Source organism: Brassica napus, chromosome A8, assembly GCF_020379485.1.
Source record: "Brassica napus cultivar Da-Ae chromosome A8, Da-Ae, whole genome shotgun sequence".
Lineage (NCBI taxonomy): Eukaryota > Viridiplantae > Streptophyta > Magnoliopsida > Brassicales > Brassicaceae > Brassica > Brassica napus.
In genome coordinates this window covers 20,302,588-20,322,797 of record NC_063441.1, presented here as the reverse complement: position 1 = coordinate 20,322,797, position 20,210 = coordinate 20,302,588, and the positions used below count along the sequence as shown (strand labels likewise).

The 20,210-nt window shown below is 37.3% G+C and overlaps 3 protein-coding genes, 1 long non-coding RNA gene and 1 other non-coding gene across 7 annotated transcripts; 3 read left to right on the top strand and 2 right to left on the bottom strand.

Annotated features, from left to right (window-relative positions):
* The first annotated feature begins 150 nt into the window (after nt 1-150).
* Nucleotides 151-222, top strand: TRNAD-GUC. The gene has a single exon. It is a non-coding gene; the product is annotated as a tRNA-Asp (tRNA).
* Nucleotides 223-1,341: 1,119 nt separating this feature from the next.
* LOC106361997 (actin-related protein 4-like) lies at nt 1,342-5,128 on the top strand. 2 transcript variants are annotated; one of them, XM_013801814.3, is made up of 20 exons: nt 1,342-1,526; nt 1,634-1,725; nt 1,882-2,037; nt 2,123-2,196; nt 2,273-2,353; nt 2,449-2,509; nt 2,593-2,642; nt 2,772-2,826; nt 2,981-3,058; nt 3,129-3,182; nt 3,361-3,414; nt 3,489-3,552; nt 3,710-3,761; nt 3,870-3,936; nt 4,076-4,138; nt 4,228-4,290; nt 4,374-4,436; nt 4,529-4,593; nt 4,731-4,799; nt 4,888-5,128. In XM_013801814.3, exons 1-20 carry the CDS (start codon nt 1,514-1,516, stop codon nt 4,931-4,933), a joined length of 1,320 nt encoding a protein of 439 aa, XP_013657268.1. In that variant the 5' UTR covers nt 1,342-1,513; the 3' UTR covers nt 4,934-5,128. The 2 variants fall into 2 exon arrangements, with proteins under 2 accessions (XP_013657268.1, XP_013657269.1); XM_013801815.3 differs by having other exon boundaries at nt 1,343-1,526; nt 3,492-3,552.
* A 387-nt stretch (nt 5,129-5,515) lies between these two features.
* On the top strand, nt 5,516-9,555 carry LOC106407450 (lipase 1-like). Its single transcript, XM_048738120.1, has 8 exons — nt 5,516-5,733; nt 6,157-6,330; nt 6,403-6,802; nt 7,491-7,828; nt 7,912-7,968; nt 8,037-8,089; nt 8,368-8,443; nt 8,521-9,555. The coding sequence occupies exons 1-8, from the start codon at nt 5,693-5,695 to the stop codon at nt 9,458-9,460; spliced, it is 2,079 nt and encodes a 692-aa protein (XP_048594077.1). The 5' UTR covers nt 5,516-5,692; the 3' UTR covers nt 9,461-9,555.
* Nucleotides 9,556-9,603: 48 nt separating this feature from the next.
* Nucleotides 9,604-13,716, bottom strand: LOC106361996. The gene is made up of 14 exons (XM_013801813.2): nt 13,385-13,716; nt 12,682-12,772; nt 12,494-12,578; nt 12,207-12,291; nt 12,052-12,121; nt 11,647-11,716; nt 11,462-11,507; nt 11,122-11,371; nt 10,828-11,033; nt 10,683-10,757; nt 10,526-10,595; nt 10,349-10,429; nt 10,147-10,226; nt 9,604-9,937 (listed from the first exon to the last, which is right to left on the bottom strand). The coding sequence occupies exons 1-14, from the start codon at nt 13,498-13,500 to the stop codon at nt 9,859-9,861; spliced, it is 1,404 nt and encodes a 467-aa protein (XP_013657267.2). The 5' UTR covers nt 13,501-13,716; the 3' UTR covers nt 9,604-9,858.
* A 2,211-nt stretch (nt 13,717-15,927) lies between these two features.
* On the bottom strand, nt 15,928-18,005 carry LOC125577163. 2 transcript variants are annotated; one of them, XR_007315480.1, is made up of 4 exons: nt 17,233-18,004; nt 16,851-17,108; nt 16,112-16,709; nt 15,928-16,006 (listed from the first exon to the last, which is right to left on the bottom strand). It is a non-coding gene; the product is annotated as an uncharacterized LOC125577163 (long non-coding RNA). The 2 variants fall into 2 exon arrangements; XR_007315479.1 differs by having other exon boundaries at nt 15,928-16,709; nt 17,233-18,005.
* Between the last annotated feature and the right edge of the window lie 2,205 nt (nt 18,006-20,210).

Here is a 20,210-nt window from a genome sequence, read left to right as displayed (position 1 = left end):
CAGCAGCTAGAAATGTTAAACTATGAGAATATAGTTACATTTACAACTTGCAAGAAACCAAGATGAATATAGTCCAAGTTAGCTTCACAAATAGCTCCCTCACGTTCTAATTGTTATTAGTTTGTATTTAACCGGTATACAACAACAAGAGTCGTTGTAGTATAGTGGTAAGTATTCCCGCCTGTCACGCGGGTGACCCGGGTTCGATCCCCGGCAACGGCGATTAACTTTTTTTTTGTGTGATGTTTTCAAATAACTTTTTTTTTTGTGTGGTGTTTTTTGGGGACATACATACAGACTGTTTTATGTTTCATTTCAGGGATCGGACGGCCTCCAGAGAAGATGGATACAGCCAATTATATTATTAGCCAGTTCAGTAAAGAAGAACATGAACAGGTACAGAACCCAACACATTATCAAGTTTTGTAGAAGAAAGATAAAAAGAAGCCTGATTGTTTTCTGGTTCTTGCATTTGAACCAGATATATTTCGAACCGGGTTAAAGGGAATAAGGATGTTGTTGTTTGAAGGGGTTAGCGACAGTGGAACCTTTGTCTACACTCCAAAAGACTAATCTGTGGAGTAGCTCACAAGGAGAGGGATTTTCTGTTTCATCACATAGGAAAAACTGCAGGCCGTTTGATTCGTTAATATTATGTTATGTGTTCAATTCATCAGCTGAAAAAAAAAAACAGATTAATCAGCTTAGTTCTAACTATTTTTTTTTTTGGCCATAAGTAGGAATACAAGATGATACAAGAGTGGCGGATATATGAAATTCCCATAAACACAAGCCAAAAAAAAAAAAACAATTAAAACTCACAACGGAGCAGCTTACGGACATAAACACTATCAAAATACAAACCGACACTGAAACTAGAATAATCAAACTAAACGCAAGTTAAAACCAAGTACACCCGAACAATAACAATTCAAAGCATAATCTTTTTTCATAGTAAAATGCAATGATTAGATCTATCGACGCTGTCCTCGGCAAGCTGAACGACATCCTCCACTTCTAAAACCGAAAACATCTAGTCTTTTCACCTCGGATCTATCGATGCTGCTTATGTCCTGCCAAATGATACCATCTTCTACAAGAAACTATGGACATCTTCTATGGTCTGCCAAGTTTTAACCTAATTTTAATAACAAAATTTGATCAAATTATATTCTCATTGTTATAAATTAATAGATTTTTTTTCATATTTTCATAAAAATTAATAAATATGAAATTTTGTCATTAATACACTATGATGTATTTAATCTATGCGTAATATCATGAAATTGAATACACTTTTTAATGATAATAATTTTTTTATTGATAACAATTTTTAATAACTTAAAATCAATAGTTTTGTAGTAAATACAATTTGTCGAAGGTTCGTTCTTCAGTGAGAGGATTCGAGTTTTTCTATAGTCTAGACAACACTCGAGCTCCGTTTCGTTTGACACCGAGATTGCACTCAGCGCCGTCCCGTGTCACAAACCCTCCGACGAGCTCTCCGGCAGCCATGTACGGCGGAGGTGGGTTTCTCTTCAAACCCTTGAAATTGCTCTTCTTTTTCCTCTCTCTCTCTGACGACATTCTCGTTACAAAGTCTGAATCTTTCGGTGGTGGGTTTGTTCCACAGATGAAGTGTCAGCTATAGTGGTTGACTTGGGTTCGCACACTTGCAAGGCTGGCTACGCCGGCGAGGATGCTCCCAAGGCCGTCTTCCCTTCCGTAAAGCTCACTCCTTTTTCGATCTTTAACGCTTTTTATTGTCTTTATCATTTCATGTCTCCAGGGCTTGGTGTTAGTGTAGATTTGCGTTTGAGTCTCTTGTATCTTCAGACAGTGTGAGCTACTAACTTAAGGTTCTTCTCATGTGTTCGTAAGGTTGTTGGGGCAGTGGATGGAGTAGAGGCAATGGAAGTGGATGTTGATTCTGCAAAGACTAATTCGAATTCAGAGGATAAGTCTGAAAAGGACAAGGGTAAACGCAAGCTCTGTGTGGGATCTCAAGCCTTGAATTACCGCAGGGATCATATGGAGGTTATTAGCTTTTCCCCTCTTTTGATTTAATATTGAAAGTGTGAAGTTTTGTTAGTGAACTAGAAATTGCATTTTATATCATTAGATCTTGTCACCGATCAAAGATGGCATAGTTTCTGATTGGGATTTGGTGGACAATATATGGGAGCATGCTTTCAGGTAACGGTGTAAAGCATTAGTCTTTCTCGTAGTTGTTGTTTGATGTCATTTTCTAATGTGTTATTTATGTCTGAAGGAGTTGTCTGATGATTGATCCTAAGGAGCATCCCATGCTGCTAGCTGAGCCTCCTTTAAACACTCAACAGCAGAGAGAGAAGTCAGAATTTATCTGTTTATATATATTCTTTTTTTTTTTCTATATTGATTCATCTTGGAGTGTGTTGCTGATTTTCTCAAATGTATGCTTGACAGGGCAGCAGAGCTAATGTTTGAGAAATACAAAGTTCCAGCGTTGTTCATGGCTAAGAATCCTGTATATTCCCTCTTACCTTGTGTCATTTGTCTCCTGCTCGCTCTTGTGAATTAAGATGTCTAACTATCGTTTTTTGGTGCTAGGTTCTGACCTCTTTCGCTACTGGGCGTGCTACTTCATTGGTTGTTGACTGGTAAGACTTTTGTACTACAAAATTATTGAACTTTTCTCTAATACGTGGAAGCTTCCACTTCTGTCATCTTGATTCTGTTTGCTGTGATTAATCTGAGAGACACTTTTTCCATACTTCATTGTGTTCCAGCGGTGGAGGATCCACAACTATTTCACCGGTGCATGAAGGCTATGTCCTTCAAAAGGTATATTTATTACTCGACTTGATTAGAATTTAAGCTTGTGATGCTGTTTCTTTGGGTTTAGATTTTTCTGCTGCAAGAGAAAGTTTTCTATCTTTCGTTTCCAATGTGTCATCTTCCAACTTTCTTTACTCTCTGATTGTTGACCATTTTGCAGGCTGTTGTATCGAATCCAATTGGAGGGGAGTTTCTCACTGACTGTTTACTGAAAAGCTTGGAGAGTAAAGGAATTAAAGTAAGTTGAACTAATTTTTACACTTCTCTTTATCTGTTGAGCCGATTTAACTGAGTTGTTTCATTTGCAGATAAGACCTAGATACTCTTTCAAGCGAAAGGAAGTGCGTCCAGGGGAATTCCAGGTGTGTAGATGGATCAGTTGATGAAACTACTATTTGAGTATTATTTATTTATTGAGAGACAAAACAAGAGACGGTTTTGAAAATTAAGTTTGTGTTGGACACTAGCAAATTGTTTGGAGCCTTTTTCTTATCGTTGGAGTGTGATAGTATCTTATCTCCTCTCTTTGGATGCTTGCAGGTTGAAAATGTAGGTCTTCCTGACACCACGGAAAGCTACAAGCTCTTCTGTCAGGTCTGTAATTTGATCACTACACCTCGTTTGAAAATTTCTGTTGTTTTATAACTCGGTGTATTTTTCTTTCTCAGCAGAGGATGATAGTTGGTGATATCAAGGATTCTATTTGCCGGGTTCCTGATACTCCCTATGACGGTATGTTATGCTCTTCTGTCTTTCACCGGTTTGATACATTTGTCTTTCTTCATAATTTTGAGCGATTTAGGAGTTGAAGTTTAGGTACTCTTTTATCTTTAAATGTTCATGGATCTTGTAGCCTTAGTTTTCCTGATGTGTTACTTTTTATATGCAGACAAGTCATATTCAAACATCCCAACTACATCTTACGAGCTTCCTGATGGCCAGTAAGCTCCTTTTTATATATCTATTGCGATTTTTTTGTGTGCCTCAGATGTTTATGCTGCAGTTGCTGTTGCTTTCCATGTATAAGATCTGTGGTTGGTATACTGCAGGACACTCGAGATTGGTGCTGATAAGTTCAAAATTCCTGATGTGATGTTCAACCCGTCCATAGTTCAGGTACAAAACTCGGCATCGTTTAAGCTATGGGTTGTGTCTTCTGAAGACATTTTGTGCCTTCTCTTGGGCTGTTTTGAGCCTGAAATAGTTTGTCAAAGATTTATTAAGTGGCTCATGTGTGTTTGGATGAAACTCTCAGACAATACCTGGAATGGAGAAGTATGCAGATATGATTCCTTCTGTTCGTGGGTTGCCACATATGGTATATATGCATATAGTCTCTAGTCACTGCAAAGCTTTCGCCTCTTTACTGTCTCTGACTCCACTCTCCATTTTTATTAACATGTACAGGTCATGGAGAGCATCAACAAATGTGATGTGGATATCCGGAGAGAGTTGTATAGTAGCATACTGGTAACATTTAACAATCAATTTCAGCTCTCAAGTCTCTAAGTTGTATAGTAGTAGCATACTGATATTCATACTTTTTTCTTCAGCTTGCTGGTGGCACATCATCAATGCAGCAGTTGAAAGAACGTCTAGAAAAGGACTTAATAGAAGTATTGTCCTCTTTCGCTTGCAAACTCTCCTTGATTTTTTTTTTTTTTGAAGATGGTGAAAACCTTTGATCATCTGCTATATTTCGTTTCAGGAGTCACCTCACTCGGCTCGAGTCAAAGTGTTGGCGAGTGGTAACACAACAGAAAGAAGATTCAGGTTGGATATATAGTTTAACTTCTTCCTCTGCATCCCCATTATTTAATACATTTCTAAGAGTTCCCAAATCATTGATTTTTCCTTACTGACCGTTAAAATTTTGGATCTTGAGTAATTTAATTCCTGAAAATGCGCAGTGTATGGATAGGAGGGAGTATATTAGCATCACTAGGCTCGTTTCAACAGATGTGGTTCTCCAAATCCGAGTAAGTTTCTGTCTTTCGTTGCTTCTTTCCGTTGATCACAGACTCCCAAAAAGAAGCTGATATTTAGTTTCTCGGGTGACACATGAAGGTACGAGGAACATGGCGCTTCATACATTCAGAGAAAGTGTCCTTAAAGTAGCAGCTTCAGATTCTGTGGAACCTTGGAAGACCAAAAAAAACCTTCAAAACTAGCTAATGTGTTAATCTCATGGGCTCATCTATGTTGTTCTTGACTCTCTTTTTACCTTTGCCTTTATTGCGAGTTTAGACATTATCTAGTTGTACGGTAAAAGTCAAAGGAAACACGTGGAAGAGGTTAGACTGGGACAGTTGTTCTGCTTATCTTCAGATGTTAGGATAGGACATGTCAGTAAACCAAGTTAAATCCGGATTAAGCTGAATCTAAAACTAGCGTTGTCGTGTTACTCAAACTGCTAATGACTTTGAAGCTTTGTTGATATTAAAAAAACATGAAAATATACAAACCACAAGCTTAAAAGTGACGACACTTATTGTCAGAAACAAACTTTGAAGCTTTGTTGATATAAAAACATAAAAGAAAATTTCAACCACAAGCTTAAAAGTCACGACACTTAAATTGTCAGAGACAAAGTACAAATGGGCGTAACTTCTCCGCCACTACAGACTTGCGTGTCATGTCTCTAGATCTGCATGCAAAACCAATCCACTAACATATGCCCACGTGTTACTCTATGTCACGTCTCTCCAAATAACGTTTGCTACCAACCTTCTTGTGGACGGTAAGAATCGCCGACGTGCCCTTCATTTATTTATCCGATTTCACATTTTTTAATATCTTCCCATTGCGGCTCGAGTCTGATCATACCAGCAAGAGAAGACACTCGGTTTTGGTTCTTCAGGGAGATAAAACCATGCAGAGGTTCGTCGACGACGCTCTCGCTGTCACCAAAGAGTGAGTTCCTCCTCTCTCTCTCTGCTCGATTCTTGGATTCGTCACTGCATGTTTAGTGATTTTTTTTGTGATCTCTGATTCCAAACATTTTTCAAATACATTCAACCAGTTGTTTTTGTAGTTGAGCTAAAGAACATATCCTCCAGCTTCTAATTTTTACATTATTCTTGAGAGATTTAGTGGTTAATTAATAGTTACTGATGATCACAGTTTAATAACATCTTTACAGTATAATTTTTACTTAGTTTTATAATAGTTACAGTGATTGTCTTTGTATTGGTGGTAAGTTTTCTTTAGTTAGTTTATTTTGGAGATTTCTCTCTTTGCTTTTGGTGTTCATTGTAGGAGGAAGCTTATGTTGTCTTTAAAAAGCTTATGTCTATCAAACTATGGTTTTGGCTAATGTTTTGGGTTTTGGTGCAGGTCAGTGAAAACTTTGACTTACGAGTCATTGAACAACTTTGCAAGATTCATAAACGGAGTTTCTGCACTTCTCCTCACTCTTATTCCTGGAAAGGCCAGTGTTCTTGAAGGTCTTCATGGATGGGAACTAAGGCCTACACCACGTGGACCTCGTTTACCACGCTGGATGCTCATGTATATATAGACCTCTTTAACCTTTCTTTGTTATGCCTTAATAACACTAACATAATGCTTAATTACTTGCAGTGGAGTCTCTTCTTTCAACCGCTTCATTCACGAGCTCTCTCTGGATTCTGACACTTCCAGCTTGGAGTATTCCTCTCTAGAAGATGATGGAGAAGAAGAAGATAGTGATGGTATCTCAACGCCTCCGTCCCCCTTGTCTCAAACCTCACTCCGTTCTTGGACTAGTCTTCCTGAATACTACGAACGCCATTGGACAGATTGGATAACGTTCATAGTCTGGTTGGTTTTGCTACCCGCCAGGATCCTTCTATGGGTGCCGTTTTATCTTTTACGCCTTTTTTGCAGACAAGATTCTCCTATGAGCCCAAGAAGAAGGTACCGGCGTTCTTCTAGACCTATCCCAGGGAAAGAGCACCATGTCCCTATCCGAACTACTGATAGAAGACGTGGTGTCATTGAGGTCTGTGTTGCTGAAACATACTACAAATCACTCTCTATTGTTCTTGAATTTTGTTTACACACTCATATGTTGGGCTAGGGTTTTGAACCAAAACCCACCGAACCAAAATTTTCTGTTAGTTAGGTTAGACCATCTCCAACCATTAGAAATCATGTAAGGTTCTAAAAAAATAAAAAAAAAAATCATATTTTAATTGTGTAATTAAATTTGATATTTTCTTAAATCATTAAAATGTTAATTGCATGATATGTGGATGAAAAATGTTTAGAAGTGGTCCTAAAACAAGAGTTTTTAGAACTTCTTTTCACTCTCTTAATTTCTTTTTTTATTTCTTTAATTTTAATAGAGGAGTTCTGATTGAAGAACCCCCATTGAAGATGGTCTTAGTTATGTTTTATTGGGCAGTTTTTCTAAAGTTCGGCAATCGTTACTTCCGTTTTCATGGGAAAAATTATAACCAAACCATTGAAAAATCCGAACCAAACTAACCGAATTTCAGACTGGACTATCCAAACTTATCCGAAATTTTAATAAAATCAAACCAAAATATAGCTGAATATCGAACTAAATTTTATTTCGGGTTAATTCTTTATGTTGAACGAAACTAACCAAAAACTGAGCTACTCGAACCGAACCTGAACTATTCAAACCCGCGCCGCATGCTTACTCATTTGTTCTGTTCTTACAGGATCTTCAGCTTGGTACTGAGATTTTTATAGAAGCAGTATTTGACTTCTTTCACAAGGCAGCACATCTTCTACTTTCTCCATCAGAAGCCTTTGAAATAATCTCATCATGGTTCTCTTCTAAAGAAGACTACGGTGATGATGTTTCGGATGATGAACTGGTGCAGACTTACACTCTAGGAGACGAAGATTCATCACTTACGGAGAGAACCGTAACGAGCTTATACAATACAGATACTAGGACTTGTCAAGATGTCATAACAGAGCTTGGGTATCCATATGAAGCTATTCGTGTTGTTACATCTGATGGATATGGTCTTCTCTTGGAAAGGATACCACGGTATATATAATATAAAACCTTATCATGGACCAGTAAGTTCCTCTAAGATGTAATCAGTAACTTCCTCTTATGGCTTTTTCCAGACGAGAAGCGAGGAAGGCTGTTTACTTGCAGCATGGTGCTTTGGATTCTTCAATGGGGTTAGTTTCACAGTCTCTTTGAAATTTTTTGTTGCCTCTCTATCTCATCTGTTCCTTTTTATCTTCAGATGGGTATCAAATGGAGTTGTTGGCTCTCCAGCCTTTGCTGCTTTTGATCAAGGTACCACCCCCTTTGTGATACCTTAAGTTTGTGATGAAAAAAAACTAAATAAACTCTCATAAATCATTTATATATGTTTAAAATTTATTTATAAAAGTTTATAAACACAACCCCATCTCATCCCATAAATAATAACCCTAAACAATAATTACTAAACTCTAATCTGAAATGTTTTATTTTTGACCGAGTGTATTTTTGAGAAGCAATATCCAATTATGGTATTTTAATCAATTTCTCTAGAGATTTACTGTATGTTTCACACTGTTATTGCTTGTCAGGCTATGATGTTTACCTAGGGAACTTCCGCGGTCTAGTTTCAAGAGATCATGTGAACAAAAACATTTCCTCTAAAGAGTGAGTTATACAGAAAGATGCAACTTCTTTGGTTTCTCGTATAGTTTCTTTGTTGATGGATCTTGAACAAAATGCAGTTTCTGGAGCTACTCCATCAACGAGCATGCAAGAGAAGACATCCCCGCAATCATAGAGAAGATCCACGAGATCAAAACTTCAGAACTAAAACTCTACCAACCCAACATGGAAGAGGTAGAGCAACCTTATAAACTCTGCCTTCTCTCCCACAGTCTAGGCTGTGCTGCGGTTCTGATGTATGTAATCACCCGTAGAATCGAAGAGAAACCGCACAGACTCTCCAGACTGATCCTCCTCTCACCCGCCGGGTTTCACGAGGACTCCAACCTGTTCTTCACGTTGATAGAGCACTCTTTCCTCCTCTTGGGTCCGGTCCTATCCAGAATCTTTCCAGCTTTCTACATCCCCACAAGATTCTTCCGTATGCTTTTCAACAAGTTAGCTCGAGACTTCCACAACTATCCAGCTGTCGGTGGACTGGTCCAGACGCTGATGGGTTACGTAGTCGGTGGAGATAGCTCTAACTGGGTTGGAGTCATTGGTTTGCCTCACTACAACATGGACGACATGCCTGCTGTGTCCTTCCGCGTGGCTCTCCATCTTACTCAGATAAAACGTACCAGGAAGTTTAGAATGTTTGATTACGGTAGCGTGGGAGCTAACATGGAGGTTTATGGCTCTCCTGAGCCGCTTGATCTTGGAGAGTTTTACGGGTTGATAGATGTCCCTGTGGACTTGGTGGCCGGGAAGAAAGATAAAGTGATTAGACCGTCGATGGTTAGGAAACATTACATGTTGATGAGAGAATCAGGTGTTGCTGATGTTTCTTACAGTGAGTTTGAGTATGCTCATTTGGATTTTACCTTCTCTCACCGTGAAGAGCTTTTGGCTTATGTGATGTCGAGGTTGCTGCTCGTGGAGCCGGCAAAGACTCAGCCGGTTCGTAAGAAGGGGATGAAGCTGAAGAAGAAAATGGAAACTGCCAAAACGGAAAAATAGGGGTTTTATAGTGTCTTGTTTGTAATGTTTTTTGTTCATGAGATTTGCTTAGAACAGTGTTGTATACTTTATATGTTAAAGTGTCAGTTATTCAAGTTGTGGACTCATAGAAGCAGAACTTGGTGGAATGAAGTTTTAGACAATACAAAAGGGGAGAGACTGATATTATACAAACGTTGTATGTTACAACTGAAGTAATGTAAGAGAGTATGTATGAGGTTTTCTACAAAACGACATATGTATACACCTATATTTTTTTTATACTTGATGCTGATTCAGACCAATAAAAAGATTCAGCAAAACACACATCAAAGGTTTGGGAACAAAGATGGTAAAAAAAAGGATGAGTGTTTGGAGCAATCAACCTCAAATCCTACTCTCTCGAACATTAGACACGGTCAAACGTCGTATACAGGTAGCCGTTCTTCGATGGTTATACGACATGCTGGACACTTTTTACACTTGTCTGAACAGAGTCTGCAACGAAAACAAATGGCACAGAGACAATATATTATGAACCGGTTATGGCCAGATAGGCTTTTCAAACTTTAACACTCCACATTAAGTATGGATTTTATGAGATCTAATTGTATGGATATGACCTCATATACTCCTACTTTCTTTATTTAGGACTTGCCAGACGAATCGAATCCAGTGACAAAAGAAAACTTGTTGAAGTATCTTACCTGCAGAGAACACGGTGCCTACATGGAAGCAGTACCAAACTGATTTCTCTTTCAAAGCAAACCCTACACAGCACTTTCTCCTGTAATCAAGACAGATATGGAACAGAGTTAAGCCAAAGAGGAAAGAGAAATCAATATAGGAAACACCAAAAAAGATAAGAAATGGATACATAGGAACATGATGAAGGAAGGCAAATTTTACATTTTGCAGTCTTTCATATTCTTGCTGGCTGAATTTTGTGATTTCGGTTTGTTCGCCAAGAGCGGCTTGAAGTCTCCACACCTAGAGGGCATCAAATTAGATCCAATGTAACCAACACTAAGCAGTAGTGCAACTAGAAAAGAAACGAATCGACAGCAAAAAAGAAACTAAAGTTACCTCTTCAGCAAGATCTTCCTTTGGCATTTTCTTGACTATCTCAGGCGGATGACCACTGAAGGTGTTGTAACTGCACAAACATATTATCATGAATCTTCAGTAGGCTTAACAGCAATTTTAGTTAGACCATATAGAAAGTTGGATTATACTAACTAACCCAGATTCTCCATCAATGTAAAGTCGAGCTTGTTCCTCCCTGTTCCCTTCATCAATGGACCACCAACCTAATAGCCTGAGCAAGTAACTTTGTTAGTATATAAATTTTAATAGATTAAACCCTTCTGAGAAAAACAGTTTGTCACCTGGAACCATGGTGCAAGAAGCCCAAGCAATCATGCGCTCTAGATGAAAATCTAAAATAGAGTCCTGGTCCAGCTTCCCCACGCAGTAAGACGACGATCTTCTCTATTAGCTTAGACGCAGCAAAGAGAACACCAAGGCCTTGCAGTAAGAACAGTGGAGAAAACAAAACTGGAATAGATATATCCTTGGCTCTCTCAGGAGTCCCCTGAACATCCAAACCATCAGCTTTTATTTTTAGTAAAGTCCAAAGACAATTATATGGAAAGACAACAGAAACATGTGATGTTGTATACCTCTAGATGCATGCAGAGGACAACTTGAAATACAATGACGGGAATCTTCAACATGTGACCACCGATATCTTGTAGACTACAGAACCTATCTTGGTGCCTATCCTCTTCCGGGGGAACTACGAGGCCACTGTTCCAGTCAAGATATCTTATAGAGGTTGAAGACGAAGCCGTTTCTCTGGCGCGTGAGCTTCTATGGATCACTGGGTTGGACCATTTTGTGCAAACAAGAAAAGCAAAGCACTCAGCGATTCTGCAGGCAAATCATTTTTCACATATATCACCTTCCTGATTATTTCCACCAACCACAAAACTACTTATACAAAGAAATACAAAGCAATACCCAATATTTATAAACAAATCCCACCAGCTGAGAGCAGCTATATCACCTGTATTCGAAATAAAACAAGGAGGAACTTGTAAGAAGGAAGGAACACAATAACAAGTTATGTGGAAGATAGGGTCTCAGTAGACAGAGATCAAGTAAGACTAACTATTTAGGCAGGCATTCGAGAGACGCAATATTACCAGATAGCTTTAGGAGTGTGAAGAAGGTAGCAGCCAACGTGAACACCATGGAAATAGCAACCCACAAATGCTGCAGACAACAGGAAAAAAGCATATAAAATGTTCACTTTGAGTGCTAATTAGTTTCTCCTACCCATCAACGAAAAATTAAAAGAAAAAAAAATCCTAAGACAGTTTTGTGGAAGCTGGACGATAACAGATATTGATCAAAAGGTTCTCCTGTCTCATTTCATAAACGATAATCTCGAGACTAAGTTGTGTTATTGGAAAACTAGAGACCATTTCTCATTCATGTGTAACAGATAGATGTTACCACAATACTGAAACAAATTGCAAAGACTAAAGCAGCTGAACAAATTTTCATCAAGAGCTTTAAAATAATTCAAGAAACACAGGTGGACTTACAGGAAGTGCCTCCCAAATTGCTTCGTCACTTGTGCTGTCGTCATCTCCTGGCATCAATGCTCGACACATTCTGAAGACAAAGCTTGCAGTAGTTAGGAACTTCAAATTCCTATGATTCAGTTTGGTAGTAATTTAAACATTAAAGGTTTCAATACCTCAGATTGTCTATGAGTATCGTTACTTCAAATGCCAATAACGGTAGAGATGCAACTTTCAAGCTCACAGCTGGTGGCCAGCTACCTGTCATGTAAGATACAAGACGTCACAATCCGATGAAATGGGAGAAAATGAATAACCATACGCATTGGTAGCAACATTTTGTTAAGTATCTACATGTATCAATCAAAATAAACTAGATCACCAGAGGATTTAAATACTATACTAGCAAACAAACAAACCCCCGGGTGTGAGTGTGCCATGTGAAGGTAGAGTTTATATTTACCATAAGAACTCTCGAGGTATATACAGAGCAGCAACTCGAATGCTACAAGCAACGGTGTGGCAACAACAGCATGACATGGAGCCCACTGTACAAAACAAAAAGTGATCATAAACATATTCGTAGTATTATCATTAGGATTTGCTGGAAATATCATAGTTTGCCAAAAGAGGTAAGAGAAAAGGACATACATGACGGTTACGGGGAGCGACAGGAGCAGGAAGGGAGAACCTTCCTCTTGCAACAACTGCATGAAAAGCCCACAGCGGCAAAAATACCATCCTACACAAACCCACATAAGCAGAAATGTATTTATCAATCAAGTCTGTAACAAATTAGGAAACAGAGACATAACTGATAGATCATAGACATGAGGGCCATAGTGAAACGCTGAAACCCTACACACAATCACTCTCCCAAAGAGATCATCTAAGATACACCTAACTTTTGTTGCAATTACTCACTGAGCTCATTTGGTTTCTTGAGATAAAACCAGTCACTCATTAGTAAAGGCGGTACCTTTAGAGGATCAATACAAAATACACACATACATACATAAATGAGTTTCCAAAAGCTGCAACACCTAAGCTTCTCTTTTGTTTTCTAGTTACTACTATTAACAGCAAATAGAGAGAGACAAAGGAATCTGAAACTGGTTTTAGAGGAAAGCAATTGACTTTCAATCCTATCAAGGGAACTAGACCTGTCAACAAGCAAAAAAACTGATACTTTCCGTAGAGACAATCTCTCGTTTCAAAACTTAGAAAAGGTCCAAACTTTCAATCGTGTGTGACCTCAAAAATGAAAACAGAACCAAACCAAAGATGATTCATGCACCCAATTCAAGACAACAGAGAGCGATTACAGAGAGAGATATAGAGAGAGGAGACTAACCACCATGAGGAGGAGAGGGTGTGATCGAGCTTAAGAACCAAGAAGAGGGTGAAACAGAAGAGTAAAGTATGAGCCGCCAAGGCCTGTATCGACTTCAGCACTCTCCTACAACTCATAATCCCCTTTTTTATCTCTCTCTCTCTAACGAAGAATCTCTGGCTTTGAATCCATCTCGAAGCTTTCTCTTTTGTTTTGTTGTTCTCTCTCTCTCTAATGTCGAGTAAACGCCTGTCGAGAAATGCTGCAATGGTTTCTCTTTCTCTGATTCTTCTCCTTCCTTTTCGTCTCTCTCTGTTCCTCGTCGTTTTTCTTTTATTTAATTTAATTTAATTTAATTTCCCCTTCAGATTCCTTTTAGATATAAGTTGTTTTTTTTTTTCGCTTTGCTTGCACGCCATTATTCAAAACGCAAACGCGCTTAGTGTCGTTTTCGTTATCTTATTACATTTATCTGAAGATTGATTTATAATGGACCGCTCGGATTAAAAGGGAAACAGGAACTTGTTGCCAAGTTAGGTAACCGCTTCAAACCTATTTTAATGGATTCTGATGGTAAAAATAAAAATAAAAGAAAAATAAGTATTATGGAATTCTATAACCACATGAAGGATTTTAACCTTTCTTTGATAGTGTAAAAAAAATTCAAAAGAAATTGAATTTTGTATTAGTGGATTCTGATGTTAAAGAGAAAAGGAAAATAAGTAATGGAATCTATGACCCACATGCAAGGATTTTAACCTTTCTTTTATAAAGAGTAACATTTTTGGAAGAAAAAAACTGAATTTTGTACTTAAAAGGGTCAATTTTAATACCTTTTTAATAAAGGAATTTTAATACCTGAGTGTTTATTAATTTTTAGGAAAATTATACATGTTTATTACTAAATTTTGATTTGGGGTTGACATAGTTATACTAAAACTCGCTAAGAGAATTCAGAAAAAAATTTGTCACATAAGCAAGCAAATTTAAGGTCACAGCACTCGTTTATCTTCTTTATTATGTTTCAACATTTCGAATTTGGATCCAATCTCATCATCATATTGTAGGGCAGGCAAAACAACATCATCAAAACATTTAAAACTCTCATCAATTTAGTATTAGTGATATGGCCCGCATTAACACGATCTCTCATGCTCCTCCTAGTTTATTTCATTTTATTCTTTGGCAAGTCGTGACTTATCCAGATATATACAGGCAGATAAGCATAACAAAACACTCAATTTTATCTTAAACAAGTGTTATAAATACTTTAATACTATAGCAAGTCGTGACATATCTACAAACGATATTTCTATGAATCTATGATTGTGACTTATGAAACAAAACAACTGCATTTAAATATCTGGCAAATTAGATTTGTAGCCATATATTTACGTCTGGGGCCTGTGGGGTAGATGAATGAATTTCATTGAATCTCACAAGGTACAAACAGATGTATTAGAAGAAAACGTCTTAAACATTTAAACGCATAATGGTCTAAACGTTAAGAATAAATTAATATAACAACCTGCATAATTGGAAATTAACAAGTAACAACAATAGAGCGTTGCCGGTGCTAAAATAGTATTAAAATGTTGCAATAATACTGACACAGCTTCCTCTTTTGTTCAAACTGACACACTTTCAACGGGAACAGAGTGAATCTTGTCTTGTTTGGGGAAAAGTGAAATTATTAAGTTCTTTTTGGTTTTGACTAGGTAAATGTTGAGATTATAGTCCTGAAACACTTAGCCAAGATTTATGTAGTTAGTAGTTAGTACTTAGTACAGCGCAGCTTGTAAATTCTGGAAGCTGTAATTAACGGCTTACAGATTATTTAACTAAGAACGAACATAGTGTTTAGGGTGCGTACTTGTCTTGTGATTACCATGAGAGCTAGCGGAGGCAGATCTTACCGGAACAGAGAGAACTATTTGTCATAAAAGGATTTGTTTAAACTCGTGTTTTAGACTATGCTTATCATTAACTGGTTATAGTTAACATCATATATTAGCATTTAGTCATTTGATTTGCGGAATAATGTTTCTTTATCAAAGAGTCTGCCAATTTCCAAAATCCAACATTTGACAAAAACATACATAAGCCTAACAGAAACCGCAAGACCACCAGAGAACACAAAGAGGAGCAAAGAAACCTGAGATCCACAGATATACAAACGCAAAGCCCAAAGAGAACCCGCCACCATGAAGCCAACAAATGTTGGATAGGTTTGCGGATGTGAGACGTTTGATTCATTGTAAAGGTGTTGATGAGAGGGTTTCTTGGAAGTTTTAGGACCCAGTGCTTCAAGGTATGAGGGCACATGTATGAGGACCCGGTGGTGTGATGTTATATAGGCTTGTGGATACGAGACGTTTGATTCTTTGTGAAGGTGTTGATGAAAGGGTTTCTTGGAAGCTATATGACCCGGTGCTTCAAGGTATGAGGGCACCTTTCTCTCCGGTTTGCGGTAACTAAAAGCTCGTTCCGCTCATGACTTTGCTTAGATCCATCGCTGCAACGTTAATGTTGGTCAAAGAATGTATCTCGACGACGGCTTTCTCTGTTGGAATTAATGGTTCACTCCATGGCTTCTTCCGTGGTACTCGAGGGTTGCGTCAAGGAGATCCGCTTAGCCCTTACCTGTTTGGTATAGCAATGAATGTGCTGTCACACAAGCTTAATAAAGCGGCTGAAGATGGAACATTTGGGTATCACCCAAGATGTAAAGATTCAAAACTTACCCACCTCTGTTTTGCAGATGACCTCTTGATCTTCTCAGACGGTTCGCTTCCCTCATTGCAAGGCATCATCTCAGTACTTTCCGACTTCCAGATAATTTCAGGGCTGGCAATCAGTCCTCAGAAATCATGTTTGTTCTCGGCTGGCATCTCAAATGTGGAGATTGAAGACCTTGTCGCTTCTTCCGGAATCCCGCAAGGCTTCTTGCCTATGCGCTACCTAGGCCTCCCATTGAACACAAAAAAGCTTTCGCTCATCAACTGTGAACCGCTACTGCAAAAAATCAAGTCAAAAATGAGCTCTTGGACAGTAAAATACCTGTCTTTCGCAGGAAGACTCCAACTCTTAAGCTCAGTGATCTCGGGGATTATCAATTTCTGGTGTGCTGCTTTCATCCTCCCAGTGGAATGCATCAATCAGATCAACTCGATGTGTGCGGCCTTTCTATGGAAAGGTAATCTGGAGGGGAAGTATACAGCACGCGTGGCTTGGGATTCAGTTACGACACCTAAGGAAGAGGGGGGATTAGGCATTCGAAGTATTGCATCATGGAACCGTACTTGCACTTTAAAGCTTCTCTGGATGCTTTTCTTTAAAACAGAATCTGTATGGGTAGCATGGATCCATCAGAATGTTATTAAAGATAAATGCTTCTGGTCAATGAAAGAGAGCCAATCGCAGACTTGGTTATTCAAGCAGATATTGAGATTGAGACAAACAGCAATCAATTGGATGAGAATATTACCAGGAAATGGGAATTCAATCTTCTTCTGGACAACGCCATGGTCTCCATTTGGCCAACTCATCAACTTTGTTGGTCATAATGGACCGAGACAGTATGGTATTCCCCTCTCTTCATCTCTAGCTTCGCTGTGGGTTGGAGAAACTTGGGATATAGGTCCGGCAAGATCTCAGGAGATGGAGCAAGTCCAGATTTTTCTATCAACTGTATCTCTCTCAGAACATGAGGACATGCCGGAATGGAGCAGACTGGGTACCACTCCTGCAACCAACAACAAATTCGTGTCAGCTAAAGTCTACAACTACATAAGGGAATCAAAGCCTTTGGTTCCGTGGCATCATGTGGTTTGGCTGAAAAAAGGAATTCCAAAGTGTAAGACACTTACTTGGATGTTTGTACTCAATAGGTGCCCCACTCGTGATAGGTTACTGTCTTGGGGATTGCAGACGGATCCTCTCTGTCTTCTGTGTAACCTACTTCCAGAGAGCAGAAATCACATTTATTTCTGTTGCTCCTTCTCCTCTGGAATTTGGAGAAACCTTGCTGCGAAACTTCAGTTTGCCATTATCTCAGACGATTGGGATGATACTTTGCAAGGTCTGATCCGTTACACTGGTGATAACCGGTTGCGCTATCTCACAATCCTATCCTGGCAAACGCTGATTCATGAACTATGGCGTGAGCGCAACAATAGGCTCCACCGATCTCACTTCAAGTCGCAGGAAGCTATATTCTCAACCATCTCCTCCACCGTCAAAAACCGTATCTCATCGCTCCGTGAAACTGACCCAATGGAATCGAGTGCCTGCATGCAACTCTGGTTCTCTCTACCGTGAGACCTTTCGATTACTTCATTGAGGAAGACAACGAATATTTTGATTCTGGGCTTTATTTCTTCTACTGCAAAAGCTCCTAAGCCCATGTTTTCCTTTGGGCTACTCTCTCTCGAGACCAAGAACCATGTGGGGCTCAGAATGAATTTACTAACTTTATCCACTAGAGCATTGTAATATTCTCACATTATGTATGCTTTTGCCTCCTTTATAATATATGCACCAAATTTTAGCAAAAAAAAAAAAAAAAAAGAAAACGTTAATGTTGGTCCCTCTTTTGGACTCGTCTTCTTTTATTTAAGTTTTATTATTTTATGTGCTCTGTTTAGTTTCATTATCGTATTTTTCTGTAAAAAAATTGAAAAAATTTGATAGAATAATTTTTAATATTTTACCAAAACAAAAAAATAGAACGCGAAGACCATACAAAAAGAACAAGACCAAACAACTTTGGGAGATCAAAAGCCCAACCCTAAATGACAAGCAACTTTATAATGATAGCCAAAAGGCCCAAAATACACATGCTAGCGTAGCTTATTACACTTGGAACTTTTTTTCACTGAATGTAGAAAATTAACATATTTGTACGAATTTTATACCTTTCTTTTTCTTTTTACTAATACCTAGAAAGTCAGAATATTAAAGTTTTATTTACCATATTAATCAATCTATTTAGTTTTGTCTCAGAATAATACAATGTATTCATATCAATACTATTAAAAGAGAAGCAGTCATAAAAAATCTACCTATAAAAGTTGTTTTGTTTGGACTCTTTTATTAGACTAATAGTATTAAGTATTATGGTCTACCTTATATCTACTAACTAACATAATATCTGACGTAATCTACTTTCTTTAAACAATTTTAAGTATACTTTCATCTATTATATATTAAAGCATTTTAATAGATCAATTATATTGAGGGTAACCATGTTTTAACCAACATCTTTATGATAAGAATTGCCTTTTTCTTGAAAGCTCGCTCCAACATCTCTATTGCATATGTATTCCTCCTATTTTTTTAAATGTCACTGCATATGAACACGTATACTACTATACTAATTACAGAACTATCAAGATATATTTCACCATTCTATTAAATCATTTCTTTTAAATGATGCTTCTATTTCCGTGAAACCAACCATTGAGATTCAAAATATCTTTGTATTATGAATCTCTCTTGACTGATCGACATAACCAAATATTCTACATTAAAATATCTCATCAACAAACTAACAGACTAATACTTCAAAACATATATGCACATCAGCACATAAGATATTCCTTTTAAATATACTCAAACCCAATAATCAAGCAACCTAAATTTTAACTATGTAAAATCAAAACAACATATATTTTAATTAACAATTTATAATCTTCTCAATTACGGTTTAAACCTAGCTTTAGATTCTACGTAAAATATTACAAATAGGCCATTATAATTTTAAAGGATATAATTTTTAGCAATATAACTTTCATTGCTCTATTTATCAATTTTTTTTAAAATAAGATTTTTCTGGATTTTTATCGGTTAAACGATGTTGGTTCACGGGTTAATGACATGTTTTTACTTATATCAATTTTTTAATTAATAGGTTTTCATTAAATTTGAATTTTGTAGAACCATATAAATTGGGTTCTATGAAGAACATAAGCCAATCCAAATTATATACGGTCACCGGGTTTACCGGTTCGACCGTATGTCCCAATCGAATATAAAAACACTGCTTATATCTTAATTTATCTATAAATTGCATATGTATCCCATATATAAGAGTTAAATAATTTGTAAAAATATAATTTTTTCTTTGTACCAATTAAATGTAGATGGACTATTACTCCCCAATATTTGGTTTCGGTTCAGGTATTTTTGTTTTGGTGTTTTTGGTTTTATAAACGTAGGAACCGTTCATGTATTTATAAAATTATTTTTTCAACTTGGTTATTTTGGTTTTTAGTTCAGTTCAGTAGTAAAGTTGGAACTGGCTAACATACAAAAACATTTGGATCCAATTATGTTCTGGCTCAATTCTTATTTTCCAGACAATTACATATTTATAGATAAAAATATCAGATAATTTGGAGTTTTCAGTTTAAATATCAAATTACAGATAATTCAGATAATTTTTAATAGTTTGAATAAAATATTCAGTAATTGAGTTTTTTTTTGGTTAATTCGGTTTATAAATAATATTTAAGGATATTTAGTTATTTAGAAATTAGATATAATAAATATTTGTAAGTATATAATTTCTATTTTAAAAATTTAGGTACTCATTTGGTTTAGGTTTTTTAGTTTCAATTTTTTTGGTTCTAGAAATATACTATTTACTCGGTTATCTATGAAATTCAGTTTTATTCGATTTTTTTTTAGTTTGGTACGGTTTTTTTTTTTTTTTGAACAACAGAAATAGATTCACTTAATAAAATGGAGAGGGCTTTAGAGGCCCAATCCAGAAGGGTTCATACATAGGCAGGCCTTTGCCAAAGAGTCTGCAAGACCATTTTGGTTTCTTGACACAAACGAGAAA

Coding starts and splice junctions, on each gene's coding strand:
- LOC106361997 (XM_013801814.3), top strand. Junction 1,726..1,881: donor CCAAGGCCGTCTTCCCTTCC/GTAAAGCTCACT, acceptor TGTGTTCGTAAG/GTTGTTGGGGCAGTGGATGG. Junction 3,553..3,709: donor TCCTGATACTCCCTATGACG/GTATGTTATGCT, acceptor TTTTATATGCAG/ACAAGTCATATTCAAACATC.
- LOC106361996 (XM_013801813.2), bottom strand. CDS start 13,500: ATGAGTTGTAGGAGAGTGCTGAAGTCGATACAGGCCTTGGCGGCTCAT. Junction 12,292..12,493: donor ATACCTCGAGAGTTCTTATG/GTAAATATAAAC, acceptor CTTACATGACAG/GTAGCTGGCCACCAGCTGTG. Junction 11,034..11,121: donor TCCTCTGCATGCATCTAGAG/GTATACAACATC, acceptor TTGGATGTTCAG/GGGACTCCTGAGAGAGCCAA.
- LOC106407450 (XM_048738120.1), top strand. CDS start 5,693: ATGCAGAGGTTCGTCGACGACGCTCTCGCTGTCACCAAAGA. Junction 5,734..6,156: donor GCTCTCGCTGTCACCAAAGA/GTGAGTTCCTCC, acceptor GTTTTGGTGCAG/GTCAGTGAAAACTTTGACTT. Junction 7,969..8,036: donor GCTTTGGATTCTTCAATGGG/GTTAGTTTCACA, acceptor TTTTATCTTCAG/ATGGGTATCAAATGGAGTTG.